Below are 15,157 nucleotides of genomic sequence, written 5' to 3' on the forward strand. Positions count from 1 at the left end.
TGTGGGGTGCCCCAGGATTCCCCCCTTTCTCCCACTCAGTTTAATATAATGATGGTCCCACTGGGTAGATTATTGGAATCAAATGGATTTAATACCTTTATTTACACTGATGATGTCACTATTTACATATTTAAAGAAAACAGATGAAATCTTGCTGAATCTTGGGCTCCCAATTTTACATTAAAACTGAATAAGAATAACACCAAGTTCCTAATCCTTATCAATTCTGCCCACCCACTGACTAATAAAAGTTTCGCTATTGATAATGTGTCCTACCCTTTTTATACTACCATGAAAATCTTGGGAATAACTGTCATTTGTACCTCAAGTTTCTGTGGTGATTTCTAGTGTCTTTAATTCTCTGTGGAGATTTAAAAGTTTGGAGCCTTTCTTTTCTATCTTGCTTTTTCACTCTTTAGTTTAGTGCTATCAAAATTTGATTACTGTAATGCTGTTTACTTAGGCCTAAAAGTCTCTCATCAAAAAACTTCAAACAGCTCAGAATATTTTGGCTTGTCTCATATGTAAAGTCCCTTGATTCACCAAGTCAGCTCCTCTTAATCAACTGCATTTGCTTCCAAGAATTACCTTTAAACTATGTGTACTTATTTATCAAATTTTATTTGGTCTTTTACCTGACTATATGCAGTACTAACAAGAATTACCTTTACGTAATTCTCATCCGACATCGAGAGACCATCTTCTTCATTTTCCGTGTTGTAAAAATCTTCGTTACAGATCTATTCATGATGCAAGCTTCACATACCAAGCTACTAGGAAATGGAATTTCCTACCAAAGTCACTCAGATATGTTACTCACTACGTGAAATTTTGTAAATTGTTGAAAGCATTCTTATTTAGTGAATTCATTGCCCTGTTGGTAATTGTTATTCTTTTAGTTAATTTGTTATTTCAAAATGAGTCATCTTACTGCTTGGTTAGTTTTACCTGTTATTGTTTTGTATTTTTGTTATAGTTCTGTTATTGTAATTTACTTAAAAAGTTTGATGTTAGCCACATTGTACCCGAACTTGTGTGGGATAATGCAGGGTATATATGCCATAAATAAATTATGGAAAACTAGTAAAAAAAAAAAAGTCCCATTTCTCAAACCAATGAAACGGGCGCTAGCAAGGTTATCATCTAATGGCGATTATGTTTTTAAGGGAACTGTTAGGAAGAATGTGCTGTGATTATAAAGAATAGTTGAGAAGGGTGTATAATGAGTAATATGGTCCAGGAGTATGACATATGGATTGTTTTCTTTTTTTTTTCATCTTTGTGTCTTGTTTTAATTTATATTTATAATATATTTCCAAAAAGCTAAAGAGTACACAGAAAGTTGTACTTTGCCCTTACTACAACATTGTGTAAATAGGTTGTCAGAAGGTGTTTCATTGTGAAAATGTTTGGCATTGCAAAATATACAGACTTTGTTCATTGGACCACTACTATAGTATTGAGTTTCTTTCTCATTGATACAGTCTCTTATTGCAATTCCTGTGGTTGGAGTTCTGCACTGTGCTGTCACTGTATCCGTTCTTCGTCTTTATTTTGTGCTGTGTCACAGGGTTTTTTCTTTTGTTTCAGATTTCCAATTGTTTTGCATTTGAAATATGTTATATTTTGTGTAGTCGTTCTTCATTGCTTGTCTGTCATTTCAGCAAGTCTTTTCTGCCCTAAATCTTTTCGTCTTTGTCTTGTTGTTTGTTTAATTCTTTCATGTTCTAAATATGTTCTCCTTTTTCTATTTGTTGCTCGTTCATATTGTCTTTTTTTCAAATCTTTTGCCTTTTATAGCAGTGTGCCTTGTTCTGTGTGTTTGTCTCTGTTCGTCTGTCATTTCAGCAATTCTGTGCCTTTCTGAAACGGCGTTTCTTTGTCGGTTACTTGCACTTTCCTCATCTGTCATCTTTTGTATCCTGGACCTTTTTCTTGCAGTGACTTTTTGACTTTCATGTGCCTTTTTGTCTTCACTCAGAGCTGCACTCCTTTTTCGTTGTGCTTCAGCTCTTTTTCTTTTAACTTCAGCCTGCTCCTCAGCAGTAAGTGTTCTTTTTCTAGTCATGTGATGTTCACCAAGTTGGAATGTGTAAAAGTTAAATGGTTAACATGTTATAACTATGTCATGGTTAATGTAATAGGAGTTTGGTAGAGTGAAATGTTAAAATGGGCACCCCGGGGCTGGGCCCCTAGCATCGAGTAGATCCCCGTACTTTCGTGAGCCTTGGGCCTGTGGAGGTCACAGAGGGTATACTGAGGGGTAGGGAGGTTTGGGGAAGGGAAGGGAACGGGAGGGATAGGCCACCCAGGGGCAGATAAGGAAGATGGACTTGTTCCTTTTCTGGAAGTTTGTGCAGCGCAGGAGAGGGGAGAGGGAATGTTGGCACGGCATATAAAGCAGGGTCCCCCGCTACGTAGGGCTTTCAGCATTAAAAACACTTCTCAAGAGCACAGGAATAAAGGGCCAGGCAGATTCTGTCACTGGCACTACGCATGGCTACCCGTGTAGCGACTTGGAATGTAGGGGGCATCACATCCCCAATAAAACGCTCTAAGATCCTTACAGCACTGCGTAGACATAAAATTGATATAGCTTGCCTACAAGAAACGAGACTCTCTGATGTGGAGCATCAGAAATTGCAAAGAACATAGGTAGGCGAGGTTTATGCTGCTGCACAGGGGAGAAAAGGAGGAGTAGCTGTATTATTTAAAAAAGGAGTGCCCTATAAAGCATCTTTAGTAGCTAAAGGAGAACAGAGCAACAATATTCTCCTCCAGGTGTGGCTGAGAGGTCTAGATTTCTACCTGCTAGTAGTGTATGGACCCAATATCCCAGATCCGGGGTTTTATCAAGAACTGATGCAAATGTGTCTGCAACAGAGTGGGAAACCGCTAATATTACTGGGGGATTTAAACTTATTATGGATCCTGACATGGATTGCACCACAGCCCCGCCTCGGCCCACTATGCGGGATATAGAACTACAAACACTTCGGCAACTGACGCAAACCCATGGATTTGGTGGACGTGTGGCGAGTGCTGCACCCCACAGAAAAAGACTACACGCATAGGTCACGGGCCCACGGGACACAAGCGAGATTAGATTATATATTTATCACATGGGCTCTGTTCAGCAAAGTTGACGGGGCAGACATAGGCCCAGAAGCAGTCTCGGACCATGCCCCAGTGTGGGCAGACATAGACACGGCAATAGGGAATTCTAGGGGAAGTAGCTGGAGGTTTCCATCTTATTTATACCATGATTTATCGTTCCAAACGTATATAAAAGAGAAGTGGGAACAATACGCGCAGTACAACGCAGAACAGGAGGAAATGCCAACTTTATTCTGGTCCGCTTCAAAGGCAGTGTTAAGGGGTGATATCATAGCTTATGTAAGCGTGCGGAAAAAAAGAATGGCAGCTAGCATTTTGCACCTAGAAACACAGCTTCAAAAATCTAAACAGAAACATATTAGGAATCCCTCACGAACTACTTTAGAGAATCTTAAATCAGCACAACTAGCTCTTAATACGCTGCTCCATGAAAGGGAGGTGAAGTCCCGGATATATCAGAAATATAAATTGTATAGATACGAGAATAAAACAGGATGCTTATTAGCGCAGACTATAAAAGGTAGGGGAGGCACACGGGCTATCGATGCTTTGAGAACATCTGGAGGAGTGTTGACGAATAAGCCCCAAGAAATAGAGAACATGCTCACCTCGCATTTCGCTACTCTGTATGCCAAAGATAGATGCCCCGAACCCCAGAATTGACCAGATACTTGGAGAGCGTAGGCCTCCCAAGATTAAGTGAAAGGGAGAGAGAGGCACTAAATGCGCCATTACAGCTGGTAGAAGTACAGGAGGCAATAAAGGGAATAAAGCTGCATTCGGCCCCTGGGCCCGACGGTCTCTCTGGAGAGTACTATAGACTCCTGACGCCTGAAGCGTGTGGAGCTCTTTTAGCATACTACGAAGACACAATAGAAGAGGGGTTCTTCCCGGCTTATGCTAACTCAGCCCTGATAACACTCATACCAAAGCCAAGTAAACCGAGGGATTACGCGGAATCGTATAGGCCCATATCCCTCCTTAACGTGGATATGAAGTTGCTAGCAAAAATCCTGGTGACACGATTAGCTTTAATTTTACCAAGATTGGTGGGGCAGGAGTGGGTAGGTTTTGTTAAATCCAGGCATTCGGTTTTAAATGTCAGAAGGCTGCTTTTGGCCATGGCAAACTGTAAAGATAGTGACACCCCTTCGATGATACTAAGTCTAGATGCCGAAAAGGCATTCGACAGGGTGGACTGGGAGTACCTGTTTCAGACAATGGGACACATGGGGTTCCAGGGCTGGTTCCTTCAAGCAGTGCGAACTTTGTACTCTAGTCCCAGGGCGGCGCTTATGGTAAATGAGGTCAAAGGCCAAGAATTTGACATCTGCCGAGGTACTAGGCAGGGCTGTCTGCTCTCCCCCCTCCTTTTTGTACTTTCCACGGAACCTTTGTTAAGGCGTATAATTTTACATGAAGGGGTGGCAGGTGTACAGATGGGAGACCACTGCATTAAAGTGTTCGCTTACGCGGATGATGTTCTGTTAATTGTGTCAGATCCCCATAATTCTATAGGCCCATTGCTGCAAGAGCTGGGGGAGTACGGGGAACTATCAGGTTTTAAATTAAATCTCACCAAATCAAAGGCAATGTCAGTGCTGGCAGATAAGAGACCATGGAAGCAGGGGGCATTCCCTTTTAGCTGGGCAGGGGTAGAATTAAAATACCTAGGAGTTATAATCCCTGTGGACCTCACAAAGTTGTATAAGCAGAATGTGCAGTATCTCTTGAGAGAAACACAGAACACCCTTAAAGCGTGGGAAACTCTGCCATTATCTTTGTTGGGGAAAATAGCATTGTATAATATGTGTATAGTACCTAGGTGGTTGTATGTTTTCCAGCTGTTACCCATGTTTTTAAAAACGAAAGATGAACGGACTTTAAACAGGATGTTGTGAGCCTTCCTTTGGAATCAGAAAAGGGCTCGTCTGTCGCAGCAGGCCTTGCAGGTCCCGGTGGAATACGGTGGCCTTGGACTTATAAATATGAAACAAATTACAGTTGCTAGTGGGATGAGACACATAAGTGTCTGGTTTCAAACCAGGTCAGAGTTTTCAAACACACAGTTAGAGCTGGAAGCTCTCCAGACCGTGCACTTCAGCGCCCACTTGCGTATGGTTGGAGGAGCGACCCCAAAAATACTCCGATCCACAGGCATCCTGCCCACTGCGAAGGCGACGTGGAAGTAGGTATGTCGCTTACATAATTTCTCCTCGAAAGTGACACCATTTTTATCTCTCTGCGGCAACCCCATGTTTCAGCCGGGACTGTTGTATTCAGCCTTCCACAGATGGCAAAGAAAAGGGATTGTGTACATTTTACAGGTACTTACCCCAGATGGGAAACTAAAACTTTTCCAGGATTTGCAAACTGAGTTTGGCATACCAAATAGAGATTGCTTCCACTATGCCCAATTACGACATTTTGTGGACACGCTGCAATGGACTGATCTGACTGAAGATGTTCAGGAGGAAATTTCGACAGCTTTCTCACTGGAAACCCAAGGGTCAGTACCGCTAGCGTTTCATCACAGACACATTAAAGACACATTGCCGGAACTCAACTATAGTCAGATACTACAAGCCTGGCAGATGGACATTTCGAGTAGCCTTACTTTGGAACAATTGAAAAAGCATATTTTGGCAATAAGGCACTCGGCCAGGTCCGCGATCTACTGGGAAATACAATTTAAATTTGCAGTGCAGGCATATGTAGCAAGCACCCAGGCGCGCGTTCCACATGGGAGCGTCGCCATGGGGGGAGTGCCCCAAATGTGGAGCAGAGGGGGCCACTCTTGGACACATGTTTTGGGCCTGCAAAAGGTTGCAAAGTTCTGGACGGACGTAACCGCGCACGTGTCAATGATGTGGGGTGTGAGATGGAGCCCATACCTGGAGCTTTTGTTTGGTTACCCTGTACTATCACTCTCCGCTCGCAAAGGGATTACAAAGTTTGCCCGGAAAGCTATAATGGTCGCAAAGCAGGCTATTCTTTCGGAGTGGATTTCCACTAGGTGCCCTACCTTACAATGTTGGAGGTTGAAAATGATTCACCTTGGCAAGATGGCGGATTAGAGCGGACGTGTGAGAGTGAGCTCCTGACTTTGCGAGGTGTTCATTGCTGGCGAGCTAATCCTACCCCAGGAGATGGGGAAAAGGAAGGGGAAGCCCAGAGTTCTGTCCTCCTCAGCCCCTGGAACTGTTCCCGCTCACCGGCAATTGACCCTGGACCAAGTTGGCGTTCTTCCACGGGTCATGCAAACGCCAACCTCGAATCGAGCCATGGAGGTTTCAGTGGTTCACAGCGATAGAGCGGTCTCGCTGAGCCCGCCCGAAAACGCAGCCCCTCCGCGACCCAGAAGTAGTTTCATCTCCGAGGTAGGATCACCTAGTTCAGTTCCTGAAGTGGAGAGTAACGAAGCACTCCAAGGAGGAACCGCGGCGATTTTGGCCCTGATAGTGGGAACAGCTGGAAACTGGAGGGTCAATGCGACCTCGACCTCCATGCTCTCGGGAGCTACAACCGTAGGTGTAACGGAGATGGTAAGACCGGCTTTGGTTACTTTGAACTCTCTATGGGACGCAATTCAGGGGATGAACTCCATATTAACAAAGGTAACCAACTCTTTTATAAAAGACATTATAGACTTAAAACAAGTTCAGCAGAAGTTAGAGGATAAAGTTCAAGATCAAGGGAATCAATTTGGAACTTTAAGAGCTGAACTCTCTACGTTGCAGGTGTTTGCAGGAGAAGTCTTTAAAGATAGAGATATATTGAGGAGAAAATTGGAATTTTTGGACAATCAGGGGAGGAAGAATAATCTACGATTTATTAATTTCCCTAAAGCTCTGTTGATCTCACCAATTGATATGCTACGTAGATATTTCCAGGAAATATTAAAAATTCCAACAGAGGCTCTTCCACCTATTAATAAAACTCAGTATTTAACTGGGATTAAAAAATCGACCTCCCCGGCTGCTCAGAATCCAGCAGATAACTTAACAGACTTTTTGGAGAATTCACTGGACAATGTAACAGAGAGAACAACTCTTTTGGTGTCATTTGCGATAGAGTTGGATAGAAATAATATTTTCAAATTATACTTTAAACATTTAAATGAAAAGTTTCTAGGGGAACAAGTTCGTATATATCCAGATTTGAATAAAGATACTCAAATGCGGAGAACAGAATTTATGAGTCTTAGGCCTAGGGCAGTAGCGCTAGGAGCTGTATTTGTGTTAAAATTTCCATGTCGATGCATTGTATCTTTCAAATCAGTGACTTATATGTTTCTTGAACCTCAAAAAATGAAAGTTTTTATGTTTAAATCTTTTTTATTATCATTGCGCAACAAATGGCAACAGAACGAATACATATACAATTAACAGTGAAAATCACAATGATCAACATCTAGCCAAGCATCAACATATCTTTTACATTTTCTCCCATCCCCCCAACCCCTCCCTCCATCCGATCAGCATATCCCTCCCCTTCTCCCCTCCCTTCCCTCCCTATCCGCACAAGCTTAATAATGTTAACAGTACTATCACTATTAGGTACTATGAATTGAGGATTCTACTTCTTGCAGTGGGTTGCAAAGTGTCCCAAACGTTCGCCCATATTTTCTGCAGTGTCCGACCTTCTCTTGATGTCAATTCTTGAATTCCGCGCCTCTCTAACTTCAATAATTCAATCATTTGTATCCTCCAGTCCGTTATGGACGGTGCTCTACTGTCTCTCCAGTGCAGTAATATGGCTCTTTTCCCCATTAAAGCTGCCCTCTGTAGGAAAGCGCGAAGACCTGAGGGAGTGGGTCCAGTACCCTTGAATTCTCCAAAAAGGAGTAGGGGTTGTCACTGAATTTTATGACCCCAATATCTCCTCGTCTCGCGCAGTATCTGTGCCCATAGCAATGTCGTGTGGCAGCAAGTCCAGAACATATGTCCAAGGGAAGCTTGAGCGAGACCACACCACGGGCAGATATCAGACTGGCCATATCCTGCTTTAAAGGCTCTGTTTGGAGAAACATAAAGCCGAAGGGCAAATTTATATTGTAGTTCCCAAAAGCGGGTGAAGACCGAGGTACTTCGTATGGAGATCAGGAAACCTCTTAATGTATCTTCCGTGATCTCCACCTTCAGGTCTGCCGCCCATTTTATCACCACGGTTCAGTAATCTATGTCCTCTGTTGTGTCTTGTAGGTATCTGTGGTGGTATTTCAGGGGCACCGGGTTCTGTGCCCCTAAAGTCAATGCAGTGTTTAAAATGTCCTGAACATCCTCACTTAAATTGTACCATCCCAGAGATCTGATGTAATGATGGACCTGTAGATAAGCAAAGCGGTCTTTCTCGGTCAGCTTAAATTCCTGTTGCAGTTCTGTAAATGGACGTATCTTGCCCTCCTCTGTCACTAGTTGGTAGATATACTGTATCCCACTTGTCCGCCATCGGGCGAAGGCTGCAGAGGTGGATCCCTCGGGAAAATCCGGATTGTGATACAGTGGCAGAAATGGAGTCGCCCTCCAATCAAAGTTATGCCTCTTACAGAGCCACTTCCATGTTGCTCTTGCTGCCAGTAATAATGGATTCTTCCCCAGCCCCTCATCTAATTTATGTCCCGGCGCGTGCAATCCCCATCCTAGATGTGCAGTGGGAGCCAGGGCCTTCTCTAAAGGTGTTATCGAAAAATCCTGGGTTCCTGCTAGCCAGTCTTTTATGTGCCTCATAGAACTAGCTACAGTGAGGTAACGTATGTTAAGCAGGCCCATTCCCCCATGTGATTTGGGTTTCTGTAATATCTGAATAGGGAGTCTAGGCCTTCTCCCATTCCACAAAAACTTCTGTGTAAGCTGATTAAGAGTCCGCTCCTCCCTCTCTCTCAGGTACAAGGGCAGCATCTGAAATATATATAGCCACTTAGGGGCAATCATCATGTTAAAAAGGCCTATCCGACCCGAAAGAGAGAGAGGGCACGCACTCCATGCCTGTAATAATCTCCTGGTCGAGGTCACAAGGGGCGAGACATTACTCTCATATAGTGTTTCCATGTCTACTGGGATTGTGACCCCCAGATAACGGATTTGATGTTGTGCCCACTGTAGTGGTTGTTGGCCTCTCCACTCTTTCCGCACCGTCTCACTCAGCGGAAGGGCCAGTGACTTAGCCAAGTTAAGCCTATATCCCGAAAGTTTCCCGTAATTCTCTATCACAGACAAGAACGATGTGAGCGAGGCCTGTGGGTCACTCAGCAACATCAGCACGTCATCTGCGTATGCCAGTACTTTCAGTTCCCTCCCACATACCTGTATGCCCTTAATGTTGCACTGCGATCAAATTTCTGCCAACAAGGGCTCCAGAGTCAGTATGAAAAGCAATGGTGACAGAGGGCATCCCTGTCTTGTGCCCCTTTCGATGTCAAAACTATCTGTGTACATCCCATTTACTCTTATCATTGCTCGTGGGTGTGTATACAATGTTTCTATCGCTTGAAAAAACCACCCTGCCAACCCTCTGTCTTTCAGGACTTCAAACATGAAAGGCCACTCCACCTGATCAAAAGCGCGTTCCGCATCTAAACTCACAAGCAACCCACGGGCCTCTGAACCTGGTCTGGCCAGCATGGCTAATAGTAATTTCCGCACGTTGAGGACTGACTGGCGGCCCCGAATGAAGCCAGTTTGTTCCTCCTGTACTAGTTGGGGCATTAGGGGCGCCAATCTACCTGCTAAAATATGGGACAGTAGTTTTGCCTCTACATTAATGAGTGATATGGGTCTGTAGGAGCTAGGGTCCAAGGGGTCTCTACCAGGTTTAGGTATAAGGCTAACAGCAGCCGTATTCGCATGTGCTGGGAAACACCCCGCCTCCACCACCGTATTTAGATATTCTGTTAAAGGACCTATTATCTGTGATGTTAATATTTTGTAAAATTCGCCGGACAGGCCATCGGGCCCAGGGGCGGAATGCAACTTCAGCGCTCTAATGGCTGTCTGTAGCTCTTTGGCCTCTATCGAGATATTTAGAGAGGCTAAGTGGTCCGTCAACATACTCCCCAATTTCCTCTCTTGTAGATATTTCTGAATTTTCTCTCGGAGGCCTACTTTTTCCGTTTCCCCCCTATATAAGGTGGTGAAGTGATCTTGAAAAGTCTGAGCTATTTCTGATAAGTTATTTGTAGTCTTGCCCCCAGGTGTCTTTATAGCGGAAATGAAATGCGGTCTCCGGGTTCCCTTCACCAGACGGGCCATCATTCCTCCTGCTCTGTCCCCAAATTTGTACAACTGGTACTTTCTGTACAGCAGAGATTTCTTTGTTCTCTCATGTAGTAGACTATTTAAGGCCACCCTAGTAGCCGTCAGTGCCTCATAGTGGGATTGATTAGGTTCGTGAATGTATCTGTGTCTCGCCCCTCTTAGCTTCTTCTCTAGGTCTATGATTCCCTGGGTGATTTGTCGATTCCGTCTACTGACGTAGGCAATAATCTCACCTCTGAGTACCGCTTTGGCGGTAGACCAAAAAAGAACAATATTCTCTACGTGTTCTGAGTTGTGTGCCTGAAACTCCTCCCATTTCTTTTGCAAGTGGCCTTGGAATTCTTTAGAGGAGAATAAATATGCTGGGAATCTCCACCCTGATGGCCTCTGGAAGAAAGTCCCCGATTCAATATCCACCCAAATGGCAGAATGGTCCGAAATCTCTTCCGGGCCTATTGTGGCTGCAGTGATCTTGGGAAAGAGATCCTGTGTTACCAGTATATAATCTATTCTGGACTGTGTGTGATGTGCTCTGGAGGTATGTGTATAATCCTTCTCTTCCCCATGGAGGATCCTCCAAGGGTCTATCAGGCCCAGTCCCTGACAAAAGGTTTCTAACACCGAGGGGGAAGAAGTCAGACTTTTGGGAGGTGGTCTAGATCTGTCTAATTCTGCATCCATCACCAGATTTAAGTCCCCTGCTATTATTAAGGGCCACACCTTTCTATCTTGATATCGAGTTAACAGTTGTGCATAAAATTTTTGTGCTGAGGAGTTTGGCCCATATACTGAGGCTAGCATTATCTCGTTCCCTTGTAGATTGAGGTGTATCCCCACCAATCTTCCTTCACCATCTTTGTATATCATTTTTGCTGTGCATAATAATGTTTTGTGAATCAGGATCGCTACCCCCCCCTTTCGACCTATTGCTGGGGAGCTAAAAACTTCCCCACCCAATGGCGCTTCAGCTTCTCATGTTCTTCCTGTGAAAGTCTGGTCTCCTGAAGGCAGGCTATTCCTACTTTGTGACGATTAAGGGCCACAAGTATTTTAGTTCTCTTAACTGGAGAGGAGATGCCCCCCACATTCCAAGAGATCAGGCGAATCCTAGCAGGTGACATACAGGTGCAACAGGCTGTCCTGGTGACGCTAAGATGCTTTGTTTATGTCTCCAGGGCACCCAGCCTTGCCCCAGAGTTCCCTTTTTCCAACTGCACATCGTTTTATCACTATCCTCTCTTCTGTACCTGGTGTTGCTATGTGTTTTCTTAATTGGTACCAGTGTTGTGTTCCGTGTTCCCAAATGAGATCTTGTGCTCCCCCTTTCTCTAACCCTTCCCACCCCATTCCCTACCCCCCCCCTCCCAAGAATCTAACCTGTGTTCCCGTTCTCTATCCATCTGCCCTCTTTAAATTGGGAGCCCTACAATGCACGAGGCCTCCCGCCCTTGTTGACTGTATAACTAAGAAATGTTCTCACAGCTTGTTGTACTCACTGCATCAGTCCACTGCAAAGTCCAAGAACAGTTCACTCTCCCCCTTCCTCAGCCGGCTGCGGAGCCAACTTGTTTTCCAACTCTGCAATGTATTCCTTGGCTGCCAGCTCTGTGTCAAACGATTTCCATCTGTCTCCATGTCGTATACGTAACACCGCTGGGTAAATGAACATAAATCTGACCTGCAATTCCTGCAAGCGGCGACATAATGGGTTAAACTTCTTCCGTCGTTCTTGTAGAGATATCGAGTAGTCCTGGAAAATTCAAATCAAATGGCCGTCATATTTGGTGGTCTCTCTCTTTAATCTGTATCCTCTCAAAATCTCTAGCTTATGTAGGTAGTTATGTACCTTTAATATGACTGCACGCGGTGCCTGGCGGCCATCTTGTCTCCGGCCTACTCTGTGGACTCTCTCCAGACAGAGTGCCCCAGCGTGGTCTGATAAAGCGAATTCTGATTTCAGCCATTTTTCCACGACCTCTGCTAATGCTGGGTCGCTAATCGATTCTGGCAGACTGATGAGACGCAAGTTGCTCCGTCTCGATCTATTTTCGAGATCATCGATCTTTTCATTTAGCGCTGTTACCGTGCTCTGCAGCTGCTGCATTGTTTGTTGCATCGGGGGGTGGCTATCTTCCAAGTCAGACACCCGCTTCTCTAACTCTCCTGTTCGCTTGGAAGTTTCTGTCAGACGGGCTTCGAATTGTTCTATCTGCGTCGATAAACGTTCTAGGCGCGGCTCCAGCGCTTGAGTCACTGCCGTCGTTATTTGCAGTAGCTGTTCCTCGGAGAGGGCAAACCCGCCTCGTGTTGTTGGCTGATCTGCGCCAGCGTCCGCTCCTCGCGTTTTTTCTTTCTCTTTTTTCACGCTGCGGGCTGGCATTGTTTTTGGTTGCGCTTCGACAAACTTGTCCATCGGTGGGTAAACTTTCTCTCTATAGTTTTTTCTGACCTTCTCAAGAGGTTTTAGCGAGAATAGTTGACGATTTTGGGCGTCGGGCCTCGGAGAGCAGAGATCACACGTCCTGCTCTCTCAGCGCATCACGTGACTCCAAAATGAAAGTTTTTATTAGCACTAGAGAAAATAGAGGAGATCAAACCTGAAAGTTCAATAGAGTTAATCGCTGATATTCGGCTGTGAGTAGTGCGCATGTTGCTGCTCTTAGACTAAAAATGTATTTCCATGTTCTTTATAATTTATTCCTTGTGTCTTGCCACAACTTTTATAGTGGTCTAAAAGATTTTGAGCTATTTCCTTTGTTAAATAACCTAATGGTCATTTTCGTTTCCTTCTTCCTGACATTTAAGTTGTATGACTGAATGTAATATAAACTCAATAAAGAAAAAATAAAAAAAAAAAGAAAATGATTCACCTTGCAAAAATGGAAAGGATGGAAGTACGCGACATATCATCTGCGGCTGGGAAGGAGCTACAAGTGTGTTGGAGCCCATTTTGGAATACCCTGACTCCGAGGGCGAGGAGTAACATTTTAAATGTTTAGAATCTGACCTAGAAGACTCAATATAGGAATTGGGTTGGTTGGTCACGGGGTATATGGAGGATGGTGGTTCCTGGGAGGTTCTGGGGGTGGTGGGGAAGGGAGGGTGGGCAGTTTATAAAGTTCAGGACGGTTCAAGATGCATTTTATGTTGTAATTGCATAAGTTATCATAACGCTGTTCTGTCAGTAAAAATGATTTAAACATAAAGAGATGATCAGTGCAAGGTTGGAAAAGAGTTAAACGAGGTAGGAAGGATGGTGAAAAAAAGGGAAAAGAGTAGAGGAAGGAGGGTGAGAAGAAGGAGGTAGTGAAAAAGGGAAGATGTTTTGGAGGTAGGGAGAAGATAAGGGAAGAGTGTTGGAAAGAGGGAGTAGATGATGAGGGGGAAAGTAACTTAGATGCCACTTCTCCTGTAGTCTCTCCTACCCCTTCACCTATTGTCTTACCTTATCCTCCTCTGCCCCCCCCCCCCACCCCATCTCCCTTTTTCATCCTCCACAGTATTCCCTTCTCTCCCCTCAATAGCACACAGCTTCCTGTGCCTTCCTCTTCAGCAACTGCTCTAGTGACACCTTTGACTTTCTCCAGAGCTAATCCATCAGTGATTTTGCCTTCCTTCCTCAATGGTGGCTGTGGCAGCAATAAAAACTGTGGCCTGTACTGCAGCTCCAGTGGTGACTTTGATTTCAGCAGTGGATGTAGTTTCTGTTGGCCATCATGATGTATTTCTTTTTCCTGTATTGTAGGCATATGATCATGGCTGCATTCAGGCACATGCATGCTGTTCCTCTAATTTTTTTGCTACATATATAGTGGCATAGTTCCAGTGCATGCCCTACTGTCAATCTTCTAAGAGGGAATAGATGTTGAAAAGTATCACAGGCCTGCAGCCATGCTTTGTGAATTTACAGGAAAAATCAGTTTGACATAGGGGGAAGCCACTGCTTGCCCTGGAATCAGTAGCACGGAATGTTTCTATTATTTGAGTTTCTGCCAGGTATTTGTGACCTGGATTGGCCATTGTTGGATGCAGGATGCTGGGCTAGATGCCCAGTATGGCTATTCTTATGTTCTTATGTAACATTATTTTCATCTTTGCAAAAAGCCTGGAATTAATCAGTGAAAATCAGTTTGAACTGGTAATGGGTATCCCTAATTATAGCCTAAATCTCCAACAATAAGACTTCTACTCTCAAGCTTTTACATTGCTAATTTAGACACATATCTTAGAACTGCAATAGCATTCATCCCTTTTTTTCTAAACCATTTACATAGGCAAATAGCAATTGGCAGTCTGAAAATTGCCTTCGTCAATATAACTAAAATTATGCATATCATATACTTTTAATCAAATGTAGGTGAGGTGTTCCTAAGGATGTGCTTTGGGTGAGATCAAAAATAACATGCACAGATATTTTAAAACTATATGCACAGTATTTTCCATGAAAAAAGTACAATTGCAATAAAAGGCAGGTGTAAGTATGCACATACTTTCTTTTTTGAAACATGGTACCAAGACCACAGATGAAATGTTTGTCCCAACGTGAAGAGTTAGAAAATTGCTCCCCTAAATCAATTTAGGTAGTTGAAGATTAACAGTTTAATATTGCTTTGGTATTATATTTACTGCATGTTTGTATTTTTTTTCAATGTTTTAGAAGTGCAACCTTCAGGCTCTAACAGGCCAATTCAAGATAGCTCTGATCATATTGAATCAACCAATGTTCCTTCTTTTTCATGTGGATCTAGTACAAGAGAGAAATATGGTGAGGTGAGCAAAAAAGC

At 43.9% G+C, this 15,157-nt stretch overlaps 1 protein-coding gene across 1 annotated transcript in view; it reads left to right on the top strand.

Annotated features, from left to right (window-relative positions):
- Window positions 1-15,157, top strand: part of ANKRD31 (ankyrin repeat domain 31) — a 108,759-nt gene that overhangs the window by 3,870 nt on the left and 89,732 nt on the right. Inside the window, exon 2 of the mRNA XM_030192298.1 lies at window positions 15,031-15,143. Within this exon, the coding sequence (XP_030048158.1) occupies window positions 15,031-15,143 (113 nt within the window). The remainder of the gene's footprint in view (window positions 1-15,030; window positions 15,144-15,157) is intronic.

Source organism: Microcaecilia unicolor, chromosome 2, assembly GCF_901765095.1.
Source record: "Microcaecilia unicolor chromosome 2, aMicUni1.1, whole genome shotgun sequence".
NCBI lineage: Eukaryota > Metazoa > Chordata > Amphibia > Gymnophiona > Siphonopidae > Microcaecilia > Microcaecilia unicolor.